This window comes from Ochotona curzoniae, unplaced genomic scaffold (genome assembly GCF_017591425.1).
Source record: "Ochotona curzoniae isolate NIBS_2020 unplaced genomic scaffold, NIBS_Ocur_1.0 scaffold_4701, whole genome shotgun sequence".
In the NCBI taxonomy this organism is placed as follows: Eukaryota; Metazoa; Chordata; class Mammalia; order Lagomorpha; family Ochotonidae; genus Ochotona; species Ochotona curzoniae.
The window spans coordinates 9,702,393-9,722,693 of record NW_024467122.1 but is presented as its reverse complement, the minus strand read 5'-3'; the positions used below and the strand labels follow the sequence as shown (position 1 = coordinate 9,722,693).

Here is a 20,301-nt window from a genome sequence, read left to right as displayed (position 1 = left end):
GCCAACATCATACTAAATGGGGAAAGATTAAAAGCTTTTCCACTAAAATCTGGAACTAGACAGGGATGTCCTCTGTCACCACTACTTTTCCATATAGTATTAGAAGTCCTTGCCAGACTAGTAGGCAAGAAAAAACAAATTAAAAGAATTCAAATTGAAACTGAGAAATTAAAATTATCCCTGTTTGCTGATGACATGGTTCTCTACGTAAGAGAACCAAAAGATTAAATCAAGAGACTTTTGGAACTCATAAGAGACTTTGGCAAGGTAGCAGGATACAAAATTAATAAACACAAATGGATGGCACTATTGTGCACAAATAATTCTATGGCTGAGAAAAAAATTGTAAGTGTGTTCCCCTTTAAAATAGTGGTGAGGAATCTTAAATACCTAGGAATTAAACTACTAAATATGTGGAAGATTTCTGTAATGAAAACTATGAAACAATTTTAAAAGACTTAGAAAAAGACATTGAAAATGGGGAAACTTACCATGTTCCTGGATTGGCAGGATTAACATCATCAAAATGACCATATTACCAAATTCAGTGCAATCCCAACAACATTTTTCTCAGAAATAGAAAAAATGATACAAAAGTTCATCTGGAAACACAAGAGACCATGAATAACCAAAGCTATCCATGAAGAATAAAAATCAAGCATGAAGAATTACAACTCTAGACCCCAAGAAATACTGCAGATCTTTGATCATTAAAACAATACGGTACTGGTACAGAAAGAAAGAAATCAATGGAACGGAATAGAAACTCCAGAAGTGAGCACATACATGTACTGCCAACTAATCTTCAACAGAAGAGCTAAAAATAATCCAGGAGAAAAGCCTGGTCTCTTCAACAAATGTTCTTGGGGCAATTGGATACTGCCTGAGGAGGTAAAAGCAGGAAAGGTGAGGTTCTGTCGCCGTATAAAAAAAGCAACTCTAAGTGGATCAAGGACCTAAAGCTGCACCCAGAAACCATCAAACTATTAGAGGAAAACATAGGAAGCACTCTCCAAGATATAGGAATTAGGAAAGACTTCTTAGAAAAGTCACCAAAAGCACAGTAAAAGCCAAAATAAGGAAATTGTACTTCATCAAGCTGAGAAGCTTCTGTACAGCAAAGGAAACAATTAACAAAGTAAAGCAGCAACCAACAGAATGGGAGAATATCTTTGCATATTACGCAACAGATAGGGATAGCCAATATCCAGGATTTACAAAGAGTTTCTGTAACTCAATGTAACAGCAAGACAAACAAACCCTATAAAGAAAGGGGCAAAGGAAATCAACGTTTTTCAAAAGAACAAATTCAAATGCCTAATAGACATATGAATAAATGCTCAGGTTCTCTAAGCTATCAGAGAAATACAAATGAAATCCACATTGAGGTTCCACCTAACTCCAGGGACATTGGCCTACATTCAGAACTCGACTTACAACACCTGCTGGCATGGATGTGGGGAGAATGGTACCTCCCTTCACTGTTGGTGGGAGTGTAGGCCAGTACAACCACTATGGAAGTCAGTATGAAGAGTGCTAAAAGAACTGAAAATTGATTTTATATGACCCAGCTATTCCACTTCTGGGAATATATCCAAAGGAAATGGAATCTGTGTATGAGAAAGGGATCTATAGTCCTATATTCATAGCAGCACAATCTGCAATAGCAAAGACATGAAGACAACCCAGAAACCCATCAAAAGAGGAGTGGTTAAAGAAATTATGCTACATCTCAGAAGGGTTTTTTTTTGTCATTTCCTATTTTGTCACATTAATGTTTTCATTGACTCATAGGCCACACAGCAGCATCATTTGCTTCAATAAGGTTTTTTATTTTCCTTTTCATTTCTTCAGTGATGCATTGGTCATTCAGTAGCATGTTATTTAACTTCATGTTGTTGTTAATTTTCTGGTTTTTCTTCCTGTTGATTTTGTTGTATGGCTTTTCATTTAAGGAGATGTATAGTAGCTGTGTAATAGAGATCATCACATACAAATGTGGGGATACAACGCATCTCTGCTTTCAAATCAAACATGGACTCCCGGTGAAACAAATATATTGACAGTAGGATGTTGCACAGTAGGATGTCTGCCACTGCCCATAGCTATGGTGTCAGGATGTACTTGAATAGTAGAATTGCAGACTTATGACAGTTGTGAAGGACTAAACTATTGTTAACGATATTGAGGAAATCAGTGGTGCAGTGGAGGTTTGGAAAGGAGGGAAGGGAAATTCAAGAGCCCACAGACCATATCACAAAATAATAAAATAAATAGATTTTTAAAAAATAATTTAGAATAGACATTGGATTCTCCTAACTTTCCTCTGAGCGATGGAAATGCCCTGGAAGAAGCATGTAACTATAACGACATCCACAGACTTCTGTATCCCCAAAGTTCAATGCACTTGCCAAGTCACAATGGCAGTTGGCAAAGGATGGACCATATAGACTCCGGGAAAGCCAGGTGTTGACATCTGAGCTAGTACAGTCACTGAACCCCATAGTGAGCTCCTCGTTAGAGTGGGCTTCCTCACCATGCAGTACAAAATTGATCATTCACAATGGGAAGGTGAAAGGAGTCTCAAAAAGTTGAAAAATCTATGCATGATTTTCAAAAATGTTTTGTGTGAAAATAAGCCTATATTTTAACTCTATTTTTCCTCAAGCTTCTTGAAATATCCATGTAGACATGTCTGGGTGATAGAGGACAGTTTGTCAATGCCAAAATAATGCAGTTGCTCAGTTGTTTGAAATGATGTTGGTAATAATGATAAAAGTGTGTGTATGTATCATCTCACTTTATGTATCATCTCACTTCATCCTCACAGCAAGTAAAAGGCAGGGTCTTTAACATCCTCATTGTTCAGATGAGGAAGCAAAGCCTTAAAGAAGTGGAGTCTTGTGGCCAGGACATTGTGAGCATTCAGCCCAGCCAGGTCTTTGACTCAACCCCACATCTGTTCTCTCCTCTGTGCCCTGATACCTGTGTCCACTGAGTTGCATCATAAGACAGAAGTGGCAAGTTCCTGCTCCACACTTATATCACTTTGACCTGAGCTGGCCCTGTCATAGTGTCAGTCACTCCAGTTGTGACATATATTCCCAACAGAGCTCCCCAGGACTGCAGAGTCTGAGGAAAAGGCAGAATGTAAAGCTGATCTTGCCTTTTTTTTTTGCACTAATTTTTCAGAATCATTAAAATTCTGTTTCTTTTGACTTCCTTATGTTTGGAAGGTGCCATATCTATTTCACCTGTGTGGCCTGGGCCCTCCTGTGGGCCACACACTGTGAAACCTGGACAGTGAAAGAGACCAGAGTAAACCAGAGACCTCAGGCACATGGACCTCTGTTGGGAGGGATGCTACACACGAGGCCTTGATGAATGGACAAGAGGCTCCCTGATCTTTAATCTTCCCCAAGTGGTCAGGCCGCAAGCCGCTGCCCTTAACTTGCAGTCTGGCTCCACACACACAGCCCCACATCACCTTCCTCTTGCTGGCTATAAGATCTGCAGGCAAATATAATGCAAACATGTTTTACCTGAACTCTGCTGAAACAGAAGTGAGACAAACAAGGAGTGTGGCATGTATATGCCCAGGCACATCTGTCTGTGTCCCACAGTCTGGGGCTAGTCTTATCTCTTCCCAAAACTTCAAGTACCCTCACATGTAAAGGTGGGTAATAAAAAGAACCACCCAAAAATATGAAAGTTATCCAGCGAACTGAGTTTAGGAGGGTGCCTTCCAGGTATCCTGGTCTTAGGACATGTATAGTGATTCTCATACATAAACATGACTGACAGAAGGACCTGGTTGCCTTTGTCAAAGAGATGGTCTGTGGCCCAAGCCTGGTTTGTGCCACCACTGGTTACTACTCCCCTAGCACATGCAAGGTAAGGATTTTTAGCCAGTGTGCCCTTGAATGAAACCCTTTTCTGTTGTCTTTTTTCTCAGGACCTCTAAGAATCCAGAGAATGGCAGATCCATGGATATGTAGAAATAAAAGGCAGCAATGAATCTGTGTTTTGTTTTTTATCAGTTTTCATTTCATTTCATTTTCACCAGTTTTTAATGCACTACTCGCCTGTCTCAGAATTTTACAAAGCCATAGCAAATACAGAAATTTTCTTTACTCACCTGCCAGCACCTGTAGTTTGCAGGAAGAGGACTGAGGCTCTGATGGGCTTCTGACCTTCCTTTCCAAGACTTTCCATCAGCCATCCATTGTGCATTTGTTGGTCACCCCATCTTCTGCCTCACATTTGGCACTGGAGCAAAGCCAGAGAGAAGGTACAGGGAAAATGTACAGACTTTCCTGCATGTCTGAGCATCAGTACATCAGGGAGTTTCGTGCACCTGGCATTCTTGGCTAGAATTCATGTCGTTCTGTATTCAAGTTCTACACTCACTGGCATTGCCTGCTGCCTATCTGCCGAGGACACTGGGGCAGCATTTGGGTCCCCAGCAATGGCGGCCTGTCACTCAGTGGTATGGGGGCAGCAGTTCTGCTTCTAGGTGGAAACTTGGGACAGCAAGGACTGAATTGGGGCCCATGTCTACAAGTACTCTATGCCAGTGCATTCATGCACTAACTTATTACATTTCATGATAACTATAAGGTAGTATTACTGTTATTGTTCTACTGATGAAAAAACTGAGGTGTACAGAGATGAAATAGCATGGCCATGGTCACACAATAAGTTTGCAATGCTGTTTTGGTCCTAGGAGGCTGGTTCACTGCACTGCCTGTCCTAAGCACAGTGAGCACAGTGAGGTACTATCACAGTGAGGAGAGCCTGACATACCCATTCCCCAGAGTGGCTGAGGGACATCTAAAGGCCCTGTGCCTTTATGCTAGGTGAATAGAGCTGAAACTCAGCCAGCCTGAGCCTGGTGCTAGCAGCCAACCAGGGAGTGCCTTGGCTCAGGAAGGACAGGTCAAAGGCACAGCAATGGATTTCAGATGGAGTGGCCCTGGGAAAGGTCAACCAGGTGCATCCTGACCCATCTCTACCCATTGGGCTCTAACACCACTGGGCATGATTATGAAATCTAAGTTGTGGCATAGTAGATTTAAAAAGTCTTGAGTCTGAAATTTACAGTAGCTTCTTGCCACACACAGAGACATGCATATACACACAGACACACACACATACATCATTTTAAGCCTACATACCATCTCTGTGTTAAGGACAAAATATAGTGGAGAAGATAGGAACACACATGGCTCTAATGCTGATGATCATTTGTCAAGTTGAAAGCCTAGCAACCTGGTATGCATATAAAACAACTGAGATTGCAATGGATGTATAGATTAACATAATGTGCTCTGTCCATGCAATAGAACATTATTCAACCTTAAAAGGAATAGGAAGATCTAGCACGTGCTACAACATTAATGCCAAGACCTCATGATAAGTGAGATAAGCCAGTGACAAAAGGATAAATCCTGCATGGTTCCACTTACCTAGAGATACCTAGAAGTACCTAGAGGAGTCAAACTCATGGAAATAGAAAGTAGAGTTGGAGTTGTGGTCAGAGGCTGAGGAGAGAGGGAGTTAGTGCTTAACAGATGCAGAATTCCAATTGTGGAAGTTTAAAAGGTTTTGGAGATGGATGTGGGTGCATTTTCAAATCACTGGACTATACACCTAAAAGTGGCTGAAATTGTCATTTTCATGTTTTGTATATTTTACCATAATAGCTGAAATTATTGTGTTGACAATATAATAAGGTTTAAAAAAAGCTCTAGTCTGTAAACATGATTCTCTTTGGTATATAAGGACTTGCCAAACTGAAAAAAAAAAAAACTTGACATACAGCTTCTGTAAGCCCCCTGCATGTGGAAGTAGATGCCCAGCTAGCTGGCAAGTGCCTGTAGGGCCCAGGAAGGCAGAGGGTGTGCCTTGTCCAGTAGGAAGCACACTGGGACTGAAGGTACAGAAACTCACATGCTCTTGTTCTCCCGTTTATCCCCCAGGTGGCAGCAACGGAAGACCTTCTCCCAGCCGAGGTTCCGGTGCATGGAGGGAAGGAAGAAGACAGTTTCCTAACGGGTTCCATAAACATCAGGTTAAACATTTTCCTGTTTCTAGCCACATGAACCAAAATTACACCCACATAGGACCTTGTACAACCAAATGCCATCATAATCAGGTTGCCTAAGGTTACAGATCACTGTGTCTGAGACACTCAGTTCTCCCAGCCTTAATTTGCCGAGTTGCATGAGCTTATTTCTCTGTGTAGAGACGCATGTGGGCACAGAGAGGTGAAGCACACATCACAGCCAGTCCGACTTGGAGCTGGTGCCCAGGCTAGGCCTACATGCCCACCTCTAAAACACAAGCACTAAGCACACACATCTCTATGGTGACTATGAAAGAACAGTCTGCCCTCACTGGCAAAGACATCAAACACACTGCCTAGTTTGTAAGATCACTTACCTCCTTGCTGGTGAAAAAGTATCCTCATCTATACTGGGTTCAGCAAACTCCCCAGAAATGTTCAGGCAACCAATCTTTTTAGTTTTGTAGGTCTTATGGCGTATTTTTATAGCTCAACTCAGTCATGGGCACTAGCACCCATAGACAATAGGTACATGAATGGGTATGGCTGTGTTCCAATACATTTTTTTTCTTTTTCACCAGAACCAGTGATAGACTACATTAGGCCCATAGGCCGTAATTTGCTTGTCGCTTATTTTTGCCAGCACAAGCTGGCATTTGCGTTTGATCAACCATGACTCAGCCCAGTGACCCCAGAATGGGTTCACTAAAGTGAGTCATTCCCACATGTGATGTGATGTTTGCTTTTCCCCAACAGTTGCTGCCATTGTCAGCATAGGGTCAAGTTGCCAGATGTCCATTGCAGCTTTCTGACTGAGATTATTCTTCCTAGGAAATTTGGCTTCCTAATAAATTTTGACATATTGTCATTGTGAATATGACAACTCTTAGAGAGATAGCAAATAGTTTAGTCATCACTTTCAGCAAATTTGGATTTCATTCAACTGAATTGGCCTGGAGTTTTTCATAAGAGCTGGAGGAAGGGTCAGGTCTGAGGTTGACGGGATGGCATGTTAATGTTAGCAACATTTGGATGTGGTGGATAATGCAATTACATCATGAAATTATAACATATCTATAATCTGAAAGAGGATTAGAAATTGAATGACTCCAAATTAATCTAAACAGTCTAGTATTGAAATATTTGGGGTTTTTTAAATATTCATGCCTATCTCCCCCAAAACATACACATAAACACACACAAATGCACTCCAGTTATTATTAGAATTAACAGAATTTAAAGCCAAAGGTATTAGAACTACTGAAGGAAACTTGCTTTAGTCTGAACAGCCTGCTGTCACAAAATACCTTAATCTAGGTGGCTTCCAAGTAGCTGAAATATATTTCTCACAGTTGTAGAGGCTAAGTGGTCTAAGATGATAGTACCAGTAGATTTGGGTTCTGTTGAGGTCCACTTCCAACCTCATAGATGGCACCATTCACTCTGTTCAGTGGAGAAGGAGCAGGAGGTCTGCCTTGGGCTACTATTATCAGGGCGTAAGTCCCATTCCTAAGGGCCCTGTGATTTAATCACCAAAAATCCCACCCCTTAACACCATCATCATGAGGGTCAAATTTCGACCTATGATTTTTTAGGGGTCACAAATGTTGTGACCATGGCATTCCTAGTCCCTCTTGGCATGTGTGGAGGAATGGCATTTTAGTTTGATTTTTATGGCACAGTATCTTCCATGAAGAATAAGGAAGTTCTCCCAAGGCAGTTGTGTAGCCACAGGTGGCAATGATGCATTTCCTCCGTCAAGTCTCATTTATTCATCTGCATCATTGGTGAGATGCCTTTTCTCTTCTTTCCCACAGATGGATGGTTTCTAGTCTGCTTCCAAACCCCACCTCGGCTGAGTGCTGGGCAGCACTTCTACATGATCCTATGACTCTTGATATGGACGCAGTCCTGTCAGACTTTGTTCGGTCCACAGGGGCAGAACCTGGTCTGGCCAGAGACCTGCTGGAAGGTGAGCCTACTCCCTCATACCCCCCATCCCACCTGCCTAGAAGACCCCATTTCCTGACAACAGTAGTACTCTGTATTTGGCCCATTTCGGAGTAGAAGAAAATGAAATTATTTCTGACTTTTGTTTTGAGTGTGGAATAGACTGCCCAAATCTCTACAGTAAAAATGCATAAGTAATTAAATAGACTTTATTATGTGTTAAGTCCTACAGATACTGAGTCAAGGCTTAACAGTAATGATTTTTAAGAAGCTATATTAGAGAAAATAACAGAAAATTCATGAAAATAAATTTATGTCAGACCTCATCTTCTGTCTTAACTGACACAAAAATAAGGATAAAGTTTTTAGTGGAAATGAAATATCTGAGTATCCAGTAAAATAATCGGACATAATTAATAAGAAAGAAGACAAAATTCATTTTCAGTCTTTTCAAAAGCATTTCACTTGCTACATGAGAAGTATGCACTGTCCATATGATGTTTGATACAGGTATAGTTGATGAAGCAAAAATTAAAGTTTTTACAATGAGTACTTTTATTTAGTAAATTATTTTGATGATGGTGATGACAAGGAGATGAGGGGAGAATCCGTTACACCTTTCTAGAACCAGGTATGTGAGGGGAAATGTATTATAATGATTCTTGACTTCAAATGCATAGACTGCCGTTTGTAGCGTTAGTAAATGCTTCAGGGATCCTAAGTCACATTATTGTTTGTCATATGGGGGAGAATAAGACACTTGTACAAACGAAAATATCTTTTCAGCCCTATGGAAAATTAGGAACTGGGGCCAACATTGTGTCATAATCAATAAAACTGCCGCCTGCAATGCCAATAACCCATATGACCATCTGTTCAAGTCCCACTTGCTCCACTTCCAATCCAGCTCTTTTGTTAATGCACTGGGAAAGCAGAGGAAGATGACCCATGTTCCTTGGGCCTTTATACTCACACTAGAGACCCAGAGGGAGCTGTAGCCATTTGGGAAGCGGCCCAAATGTGTGTGTGTGTGTGTGTGTGTGTGTGTGTGTGTGTGTGTGTGTGTGTGTGTGTGCATGTCTCTGTGTGTGTGTCCATCTCTGTATAACTAACTCTACCTTTCCAAATAATAACAATAATAATAATAAATCTTTAAAGAAATGAAGAAGAAAATCCTCCACAAGTTAGAGGATAAGAAAAAACAATGGCAAGAAAATAGTTTTAAAATTTCCTTCAATTGTTCAGAAATTCAAACTCAAGGTTTAAAATGAAATGTGCTTAGACAACTTTCTTGGTAAATTGAGCCAAATGAGATGCCTACCTCCCGCTCTTCAGATTCTGTGTATTCCTACCTGTTTCCCCTGCCGTGTTAATTTAATGACCAGCAGGGTGGAGAAATAAGTTGAGACTGGCAGTGAGTGGGGTTCAAGATCAAACTCACCCATTTACTGTTTTCCTCTGTTCACCTGCGTTTTCTGTAAATTTAGCCAAACCAACTTTACAGGGTAGTTGCAGATATTGAAATTATGATTTAAGATTCCTGAAGGGAGCGGCACATACAGGATCTCAGAACAGTAGAACACCATGCTTGTGGTTGCTGATATTCTCACTAGTGCAGGCATTGTTAGTGGTTTCTAAACAGTTTTAAATGGAAGGCAAGTATTATCAATTTTTTTCTTAATTTTGTTTTTAAAATTTTAATATACAGAAAAGCGGACTTTTGGTATAGGTGTGCATTTGGATGCATGTGTAGCTTTGTCTCATCACCACTGGCACCAGGAGGTGGAAGCACTTCCTCACCTCCACATACTCCCTTCTGCTCCTTGGGAAATCAGGCCCTCCCCACCCTAGCCAGTGGCAACCACTGCCTAGTTGTCTTATTTGTGTTTGTCTCCTTCCAAGAATGTCAGATCAGTGCAGTCATCTGATTGCCTGTAGAACCAAAACTTCAAAGCTGGCTTCTTTTCACCTTACAGGATTCTTGTGCCATTCACCAAACTAGTGTCTCAATAGTTTGTTTATCCTGGGGGAACAGAACCCATTTTATGGATTGGATGGAGCCTGTTTGTTCAGTCATCTGTGAAAGGGCATTTCAATCATTTCCAGTCTTTGGCAGTTATGGCAACCGCTTGCACAGGCATTTAGGATCAGGTTTGTTTTTGCTGCTGTTGTTACTGTAGCTTTAATTTCACTAGAATAAATAGAGATGGTATACTATCTCCAGTGATCAGTATTCTGTTTCATTTTATAAGAAACTACCAACTGTTTCCCAGAGTGCGTACACCATTTTGCATTCCCAACAGCAACACCTGAGACCTCAGCTCTTCCCATCCTCACCAGCATTTGGTATTTTGTTGCTTTTACTTTTTTTCTCTTCAGTTCTAGCCATTGTAATAGATGTAGGATGTGTCTGCTGAAAGTTCATGAAAAATGTGTATTATTTAAAAAAAACTATGCATAGGTTTCAAAACATTTTAGCACCAAAATGAACTCATCATTTAATTCCATTTTCCACAGATTTTTTGAAATCCCTTGTATGGTGGTATTTCTTTGAGGCATTAGTTTTCATTTCCTGAATGACTAATGATGTTGAAATTTTTTCGTGTTGTTTTCCTCCTGTGTGTTCTCTTTTGTGAAACATCTGTTCAAGCTTTGCGCTGTTTCAAAGTGAATTATTTGTTCTGTGCTTGACTTTTGAGAGCTCTATGTTTATTCTGAGTATAAATCCTTTGTCACGTATGTGATTTGCAAATATTTTCTTCCAGTATGCTTGACTTTCCATTCTTTTTAATGGTGATTTTTGTGGAGCAAAAGCTTTTGCTTTTGATGCAGTCCAAATTATCAACTATTTATTTAAGGATCCTGCTTTGAGTGAAGTGTGTAAGCACCTCTGCATAATTCCAGATCAAGAAGATGTTCTCCACGCGGTTCTGGAAGACTCTGATGTTTTGCAAATTGAGTTGTAGCCCACTGTGAGCTGATTTTTTAATAACATGAGATTTAGCTCGAGGTTCATTTTTAGACATATAAAATAACTGGTTGTCCTGTTGTTTCAACACTATTTGTTGCAAGATTATCCTTTCTGTACTGAGTGTGAATCGACTTTGCACATTTGTTAAAAACCAACTGAGAGCTTTTGAGGGAATCTACTTCCTGTCACTGGTTCTATTCCATTATACATTATGTTTATTCTTTTACCAGACTGCACTTATCAATCACTCTAGCTTTGTAGTGAATGTTAAACTCAAGTAGCATGATTTCTTTAAATTGGTTTTGTTTTTCAGAAGTATTTCAATCATTTTAATTTCTTTGCCTTTCTATACAAATTTCAGAATCACCTTATCACTTTATAAAATATCATGCTGGGATTTTGATTGAAATTATGTTCGCTCTGTAATGAATTTTAACTATGTTGAGTCTTTCAATCCTTGAGATGTCACAGGACTGTTTTTTCTTAAGAGCCTCTTTGAATTTTTTCATTAACACTTTATAGTGTTTAGCACATAGATTTTTAGTAGATAATTACATTGTTTAGATTTCCAAGGATTCTTAGTTACTACATGTGTAGTTTCTAAAACCTTGAGCTTCTATTTTTCACAGCTAGTATAAAAATAGAATTAATTTTGTATGTTAATTTTGTATCCATAAATCTTGCTAAAGGTAAGTTCAGCTTCTTGTTCTAAGGCACTGTGGGGTGGGGATTTTCTACACTAATAAGAATGTTGTGGGTTTTTTTGAGGATTTATTTATTTGAAAGGCAAAATGACAAGGGGCAGGGTTGGAAATGAGAGAGAGAGAGATCTTCTATCCAATGGTTCACTCTCCAAATGGCTGCAGCAGCAGCAGAGCCTAAACACTTGGGCCATCACCTGCTGTTTCCCCAAGCACATTAACAGGAATCTAGGTCAAAAGTAGAGTAGTGTGGAATCATAATCAACAGCTTAACCTGCCACACCATCAGCCCCTTATGTTGTCTTGGAAGAAGTACAGTTTTGTTTCTTCTTTTCCCATCATGTGCCCTTTTCATTTTTCTTGACTTTTTTGTACTGGCTTGGCCTTCTAGTTAAACAGACAGGAATGGTAGAAGAAAAAAATCCATCCTTGCCTTGTTTGTAATCTCAGAAGAAGCATTCATTCTTTCACCATGAAGTGGAATGTTCACTACTAAGTTATTGTAGAGCCTCTTTATTAGATGGAGGAAATTTACTTTTTTTTTTTTTTTTGAGACTTTATTGATTTGAAAGACCGAGTTATGGAGAAAGAAAGAGGGAGAGAGAAAAAGAAAAAGAGATCTTCCATCCACTGGTTCACCTTCCAAATGGCCACAAAAACCAGAGCTGGGCCAGATCAAAACCAGAAACCCAGAGCTTCTTCTGGGTCTATCTTATGCGTTTCAGGGAACCAAACAACTGGCTGTCTTCCACTGCTTTCCCAAACACACTAGCAGGGAGCTGGATCGGAAGTATAGCAGCCAGGACTCAAACCCACACTTAGAGTGGATGCTTGTGTCACAGATGGCAGTTCCACCCACTACCCCACAGTGGTGGCCCCAGGAAATTACTTTGTAAGCTTGTTCTGAGTTTTATCATGAATAGATAAAGATTTATTTTCTGTGTATTTCCTGTATCATTAATTCTGTAGTGAAGTAGATTTTTTTCTCTATAAACTATTAATGGACTATATTACATTGCTTTCTCTTAGAAAGTCACTGCTCAGTCACTTCTCACTGCTTGGTTCTTGTTTGTATCTGATATCTTTACTGAGACATTCTGTGTTTTTCAAGATTATTCTATTTCACTTATGGGAAAATATTCATAACAACCATTTTAAAGTCTTTGTCAAATAATTCCAAAGTGCTTCATCCCCACAGCATCTGTTGACATTTCTCTAAGGATTTTTATGTTTATTTGTTATGCTAAATAATTAGGATTTTATCCTAAGCACTTTGATATTATGAGACTCTGGTCATTGTTAAGCAAATGTTGTTATGCTTATCTTGGGAGAGAAGCACCCTAGATGAAATCAGACTTCCAAGTTCCAGGAGGCCCTGGAACTCTGTGGATTGTGGTTCCAAGGTCAAGTCTTGCAGAAGTCCAGGTATTGGATTTTGTCTTACTTGTTTGCATTTTTGTGACCAATCTGGACTTTGGCGGTGACCTATGAGAGTATTCAGAGTTTATTAAAGTTGATTAGGCTCAGATCTACACGCATGCAGCCAGGGTTGAACCCAAGAATTCACAAACAGCTTGAAGAGATTGCTTTCCCCAGTCCTGATGCCTTCGTATTTTAGTAGTTTTGGATGTGTGGACAAGTTCCTTCAGTCCTACAGCCGACTTTGGTGAGTGAGGTTCTATTCACCCTACTGTGGCACAGTGACAACAGGGCCCCACCAGGCTCTCTGCCACTGGGGCTCACAGACCTGGGTCACCTGGCCCATGACCTTGGGCCCACCTGCAGGTGACCCAGGCCTCACCAGACCTCTTGCCCCTGGGGGCTCATGGACCCGGCACCCACTGCCCCCAGGCTGGCATGCCTCACCTCGCCTTGGCATCCACCAGTAGGTACTGCAGCCTGGTTCAGTCCAGCCTGGCCTCAAGTTCCAGTTCTGTTTTGTGGGTGCTGCAGCCTAGCCCATCCCAGCCAGCCCCCAGTCCTGGTCCTAATGTGAACTGGCTAGTGTTGCAGCCTGACACAGCCCATTCTGTACCCCATCCTGTTTCTCACATCTGCCAGAGGATGTTGTGAACTGGCCTAGCCTAGCCTACCCCCAGACCTGACCCACATGTATGCCAGCAGGTACTGTAACCTGGCCTGACCTGGGCTGCTCCTTGGTTTTTGCTCTCACCTGCAAGGACTGCATCCTGACAAACGAGTTCCCCAAGTTCCTCTATCAGGTCTCTTCCCAGTAGCAGATGTTGTGCACACTGGTAGCCCCTTGGCCCAGACTGACTTTGTCTTCCTCTTGTCCTGGCAGGAACAGTGTCATCACCCAACTGGCCAATACTTATTCTGGGGTTCTTACTGCTGGGTGTTGCAATATAGCCACACCTGGTCCACAACCAGACACGGCTCTCACATCATTTAGCAGAAGCCAAGACCTAGCCCAGCCAGTTTTCTATACCCACCCTGGCTCTCAGGAGTACCAATGAGTGCTTGAGTCTAGCCCAGTTTGGTGTTCCCCAGACCCAGTCCACATCCTTGCCAAGGGAGACTGCAGCCATGTCCAGCCCAGATTTCTAATCCCATTCTGGCTGTCACACTTGCCAACCCAGCCAAGCCAGGGCATCCTCTTAGCTACCCCATCAGGCCTGTTCCCAGCCACAGATCTTATGCATGACAACAGAGATTGTGGTTCTACAAGAAGTAGTTCTATAGTATCTACCTGCCACAGATACTGGCGACATACCTGATCCTCTTATGTGCTGATTAGTGTCATGGCCCGGCCTAACATTACTCATCCCTGTTGCTACTCTCACTGGTGGGTACTGTAATCCATCCTTGCCAGGTAGGCCTTTAGCCCTAGCTTTAGTGTGTGTCAGTGGATGATATTCAGTGATGGTTGATGATACCTACCTCAGCTCAGGCCTCCCACATGTGCTGGTATTTTGTCCTCACTCCAAACTACTTGGTCTCAGTCTTCTGGCTTACATGCAAGTATAGTGGCCCTTTCAATGGAAGTCCCACAATAGTCAATCCTCACCTGGACATGAACCCTAACATCCCCAAGATCCTCCTCCTGTGCCTTCCCCGAGAACCTCTATAAACTTCATTCCCAACTACCCAGAGCATGCTGCCCGGGACCCAAGAGCTTCACCCAGGGTCACTGATGCCCAGACCACCTGCTGCTACCAGATTGGCAGGTTAAAGGTCCCCAGGCCAGATCCACCAAGGAGCCACCCAGTGAATGAACTTTTCCTCACCTTCTAAGGTCCTCAGAACCCTTGATTGTACAGGAAGCTCCCCAGCCTCAGTTTTAACTTCCTGCTGTCCCCTTTTGTGGTCAAAGAATTCCTTGATGTCTTAGGACATAGAAAACTAAGTGAAAGTGTTTTAGAAGGAAGAACTGTAAATTAGGCATTTCTGTTTTCTGTGAGTACTAGAGACCCTTTTCTGGTGCTGAGCCAGAGCCTGGAGGCTTCTCCTTCGACTAATATCCTTCTCTGCATTTAGGACTGCACAGTGTCTGCAGCCAGGAGCATGGAGAATATACACTCTAAGCTCTCCACTAGCTCTGTGATGCCTTGAATTGTTGCCTTTGTCCTCTGTCTGTGTCCCCAGCAGCAGTCACTGCACTCTGTTCAGGTGCCATGGCAGCATTTGGCAAGAGAAAGAGTGTGGTGTGCTCATCTTGCCAGGACTGAATCCTGTCCAGGTTTACAAAAGATTACCAGCTTCCATATGGACTGGTCAGTTCTGTAAGATGTTAAAGTTATTTGGGTCAAGATTTCCCTGAAAGTTGGTGTTTCAGAAAAGACAGTATTTTCCTTGAGTGCCCTCTCTATGACCTGGGTTGGAACATTGTAAATAATTTAGGTATAAAGTGTTTTTAAAATTTTTCAGTGATTTCAGAAGCTGAGTGCAAGATACATGGATGCTCTCTGAAGCATGTCTTGTGTTACCTGTTAATTTCAAAATTGAAAGTTTAGAAAGAAATCACTTAAATTGGATTTATTGTATTACAGAGGGAGAACAATGAAAAAGAGTTGTGTAATTGACAAGGACTCTGATATAAAAGGGACAGATTAGGCACAGCAAGACACAGACAGATGAAGACATCGAAAGCCAGTAATGGTCAGTGCCCAGATGTCATGTCTCCTTCATTTCAGTCCTTTGTGTCACCAGAGCAGGCCTGAGAAATGTCAGAACAGATGACTCTGATTTCCCAAACCCCATGAAAGAGTGAGCATCTGCATTTGGCACTCAAGTCCCTTCTACTTCTGGCCCAGTTCCATCCGTCCCACCTCAATGCCCTCTGTGCTCTTTCAACCTCTCTTTCCTCAGACATCATGCACCTTCGGGCCCCTGCTAAAGCTCATTGTTCATTCTTCCCACTGGCCCTGGACTCAACCCACATAGCCACTGAAATTCTGATCTCCTGCATCATGAATCATCAATGAGCCCCACCCAAAGCTGGGACCCTACCAGCCTCAATAAGGTGACCCTGCTGCTGTGAGAGAGCAGCGGGCATGAAACCAGACAAGAACCTTCACCCACATAGAGAGTAAGCATTTCAGCAGTTCTATAGAGAAGACTAAATTATTAAGTCAAACTGGTGGGAATAGAGGGTACAATTGTGGTGCAATTTTAAATTAGGGTGGTCGTTCATGGATGGGCTTACTAAAAAAATAAGAAGATCTGATAGGGATTTGAGAGATAAGAAAATGGCCTCCCTGTCTAGAATGAGTTAAAAGTAACTAATCATTCCTTTCCATCCTCAGAACTTTCTGGATTTCTACAGATGTGCAGTTGGCACTTCATATTCTTATTTCAGCATCTTTGGGTTTAATCAATCATGAGTCAGAAGCTTCTGAAACAATTACGTTGATACTGAACATATGCAGACTGTTTCTCTTGTCATTATTCCCTAAACAATATATTGTAATTATTTCCATAGCATTTACATTCTGTTAGACATTGCAAGTAGTCTGAGGGTTATTTAAATTATGGGGAAGGATGTGTGTAGGTCTGTGCAAATTCTATGCTATTTCATACAATAGACATGAGCATTTGTGAATTTGGGTATCCAGAGGGGAACCCGGGACCAACTGCCTTCCAATACTGAGGAAGTGCTATATTTGGCAATGCTTTTTTTAATTACATTTGTTTTAATCACATTTGTTTTCTTGTCAAAATAGAAGTTCTTAAAAACAAGGACAATAACATTGACAGCAGTAGCTGGCTATATAGAGTATTATAAGCTTTTAAATGTGAAATATCATTCAACCTTATGTTCACCATGAATTAGCAAAGGAAGTGCTGATTCTCCCATTGTATACTCAGGAAATGGAGACCAATAGAATTTCCTGGAGTTGCACAACCAGAATATAGGAAAAACAGCAGCTGAACCCACTCATGCCACCAGAGGCTAGATTCATTCCACAAAGTCACATCATCTACCAGTTGGCTTTGTACCTTCCCACCTTCTAGAACTCCACAGCACATTCACTGAATGCAATATAAACTAAAAAAAAAAAAGAAGAAGAAGAAAGAAAGAATGTCTCAGGAACTCATTTCTAAGATGGCTAGCTTTTATTTTCAAATAGTACTTGGGTAGATCACAAAAGCCATTTAAAAAACAGAGCTAATTGCCAACATCCATGTCCCAGCTAATGTCTGGCCATTTTACATGTATTAAAAGTTAAAAAGATTATTGTGTTGAGACCAAACATATGAGTGGTTTATGAAGTGACAGTTTTCTGCCTAAGGGGAAAGCTTGTCTCAGAGTTTTCCAGTAACTGTGAAGTTTGGGCTTTAATGCCCTACTGAGATATTCTTTCTCCATGCCCATGACTCACTTTTGTTATCCATAGGGAAGAAAAAACTCCCTGCATAAAGTAGCCAGATTCATTTAGGGAAAACATCAACTGGGAATTAGCATCTCACCTGTTGCTGGTGTGATATTTTAAATTATTAATTTTTTACTTTTGATGATTTTTGCATAGTTGATTAAGGTGATAAGGGTCTGGGACTACAGGAAGGTGGGTAAGATCACAATTTCCACATTCTCTTTTTTCCTTCATATATCTGTGGAAAGGGCGGAGACAAGAAGAGAAGCTACACTCAGCCTCCCAAATGCCTCTACACCCCGGGATAGAGGACAGCCACCCAACACCACCCAGGATCCCTGATGAGGGGCATGCTCTGAGGGTCTTTCTCATGAGGTTTCAATAGTTCAACAGTTTTGAATTACTGCTGATCTTGCCACTCCAAGCATGATGAAATATCTCCAGAATCCACTGGGTGACATAGTCTACCTTAGAGTCTCCATTTGCCCAGATATTCACTGCCAACACTTGGCTGAGGCAGTTGATCAATTTGTTCTGTCCTTCATCTTCTGTTATGGTACCAGGTATCCTCTGCAGACTCCAATGTAACTGCCATATCCTCCATGTGCACCTGGATATGCTGTAATTTTTTTCAGAATCTTTATGGAATTTACAAAATAAAGAGAATGGCAATAAATTAAATTGTATTCTCTAATAAGCATAGAGAAGCTATCTGTGCATCTTAAGACACATATGTGTTTATTAGTTGACTTGATAATTTGAAAACTAAAGTTTTTAGACATGTTACAAGGAAATGCGATGTCTCTTTTACGCTCCTAGGCCCCTTGAGTTTCAAGTATTTGTGTGCATATGGTGTGCTTCCATGGTCCATCTCACACAGAGAGGCAATTTAAAATTGCTTGTCAGTAATGCTATTAATATTTACTTTCATGCCTTGCAAACTTTCCCAGTTTGGAGACAGCAACTGTCTATAATAATACACCCTGAAGTGCATCCAAGAAATGGGTAAAGAGATGGGGGAAGTTTAGTAAAAGAAACAGTTTGTACTAAAGGTAAATGTTTCACATTAACCAACTACTGATCCAGAAATCTTGTGACAACAACCTTGGATAGTTACCCATGGAGTACATAGCGGAGTAGATGAATTCAGATGAAAGCAGAATGGAGAGAAAAGGTCAGAGAAGCCCAGAGAATCTCTGCCTGGAAACGCACAAGTCACCATTGCAACTGCAGGATGCTAAGCATGCAAATCACATTTAGATATACATGATGTTGGGGCAGGTACCAGAAAGAGAATGAAACCACCAAAGGCTGGATATACCATGTGCATGTCCTCCTCTGAGAGCTATTAGATCTGCTTAATCCCGAACAGAAGTGTTGTCAGATTTGCATGATCCGAGGACTGCTATGGGCAAAACCACAAAAGTAAGCTGCTGACAAAATCCTAAGCAGGTGTTACAGAAGAGTCAGATGTCTGATGGTGATTTGGCCAGAGCTGGGACTACCTTGTCAGGGAATCTGTAGACACTTAAAGAAACCGTTGGCTGCTGTTCTTACTATTCTGTCCCCACTAGGAACAACTCTCACATTAGAAATAAAATGCAGGGGTTGGAGTGGGAGACAGATCAGAGTTCTAAGGCCTGACCTGGCCCAGGAAGACAGATTGTCTTTACACATAGAAAGAGGTACTTAAGCAGCCTTGAACACAGCCTGAGATCCATTAGCGCCATCTGTTGTGTCCTTTTGTCACACTGATCAATTAAGTCAATCTTGTTTCCCTCAATTCCTTTCTATTAGGTTGCAACCCACAGATACCAACATTGCCTTAATTTATGGGCTTCATTCAAACTTCTGACTTGTCTCAGCTGTGTGAAATTCAGTGCTCTGTCTGGAAAACCAACCACATTCATCACAGAGTCTCGAGGTTGCCATGTGAGTGGGAGCCTCCCCATCACCATGAGCTCCAATTATGTGTTTGCCCATCTTTTTCATGTACCTCCATGCCTCCTGGAAGCCAAGTCTAGGAAACAAGCGCCACCTCCTTCTGTGTCACCCAGAGCCCCAACCCTGGGGAAAACCTGTCCTGAGTAGCATTCAGTAATGTGAGCTAGGTTGACTCCCATAGAAGAGGCGGCAAGACCGCACAACAGTAGCCCTGGCAGAAGATACCCTCACAAATAATTACATGCTTTCGAAGATAAAAAGTAGCCCTGCAGTCTAAATCCAGTTTGAAATGTTTTCTTGGTACAGCAAAAGGCAGGCTGCTGCACACTGTGAGAATTCCCACTTAATCTAAGCTTTCCTAGTGTGAATCTGTAAGCATGAACTGAGGGCCTCTTGTCTGGATGCTGGAGATTTGGAAAGAAAGATCTTTGCATCCCCAGGTAATTTGTTCACAACTAGATGCTAACAAAACTTAATTTATACAAACAGTTAGGCAGTTAATGGACTGCAGTTTACCAACCCATGCTGTGGAATTAGAAAGACTAAAGAACTTTATCAAACAGTGCCCTCATGTGCAAATGGCTTGAACGCTATCTCAGAAAAATCTAAAAATAATAGAAAGGAAAATGTTTAGGCATTCTGGAAAACTTGACCACTAGCATTTACTGGACACTTAATAATAATTTAAAAGTTATTGTTCATGGTTTTTAAATGGGATTCTTTTAGTGCAGAAGTGCTAAGAAATAAGTACCTGCTGAAATATCAACAGATGAAGCTATAGATATGTGCAGGGGGTGGGGATATACAAGCTAGTAGAAATGAAGCACGGTTAGC

At 41.3% G+C, this 20,301-nt stretch overlaps 1 protein-coding gene across 2 annotated transcripts in view; it reads left to right on the top strand.

Moving 5' to 3' along the window:
- The first annotated feature begins 5,984 nt into the window (after nt 1-5,984).
- The window catches only part of OTUD7A (OTU deubiquitinase 7A), a 112,959-nt gene continuing 98,642 nt past the window's right edge, over nt 5,985-20,301 (top strand). Inside the window, exons 1-2 of one of the 2 annotated variants that reach the window (XM_040969742.1) lie at nt 5,985-6,073; nt 7,885-8,039. In XM_040969742.1, coding sequence (XP_040825676.1) covers nt 7,889-8,039 — 151 coding nt within the window. In that variant the 5' untranslated portion in view covers nt 5,985-6,073; nt 7,885-7,888. Of the gene's footprint in view, nt 6,074-7,884; nt 8,040-20,301 lie in introns of those variants that run through there. The other variant, XM_040969744.1, reaches the window with a different exon arrangement.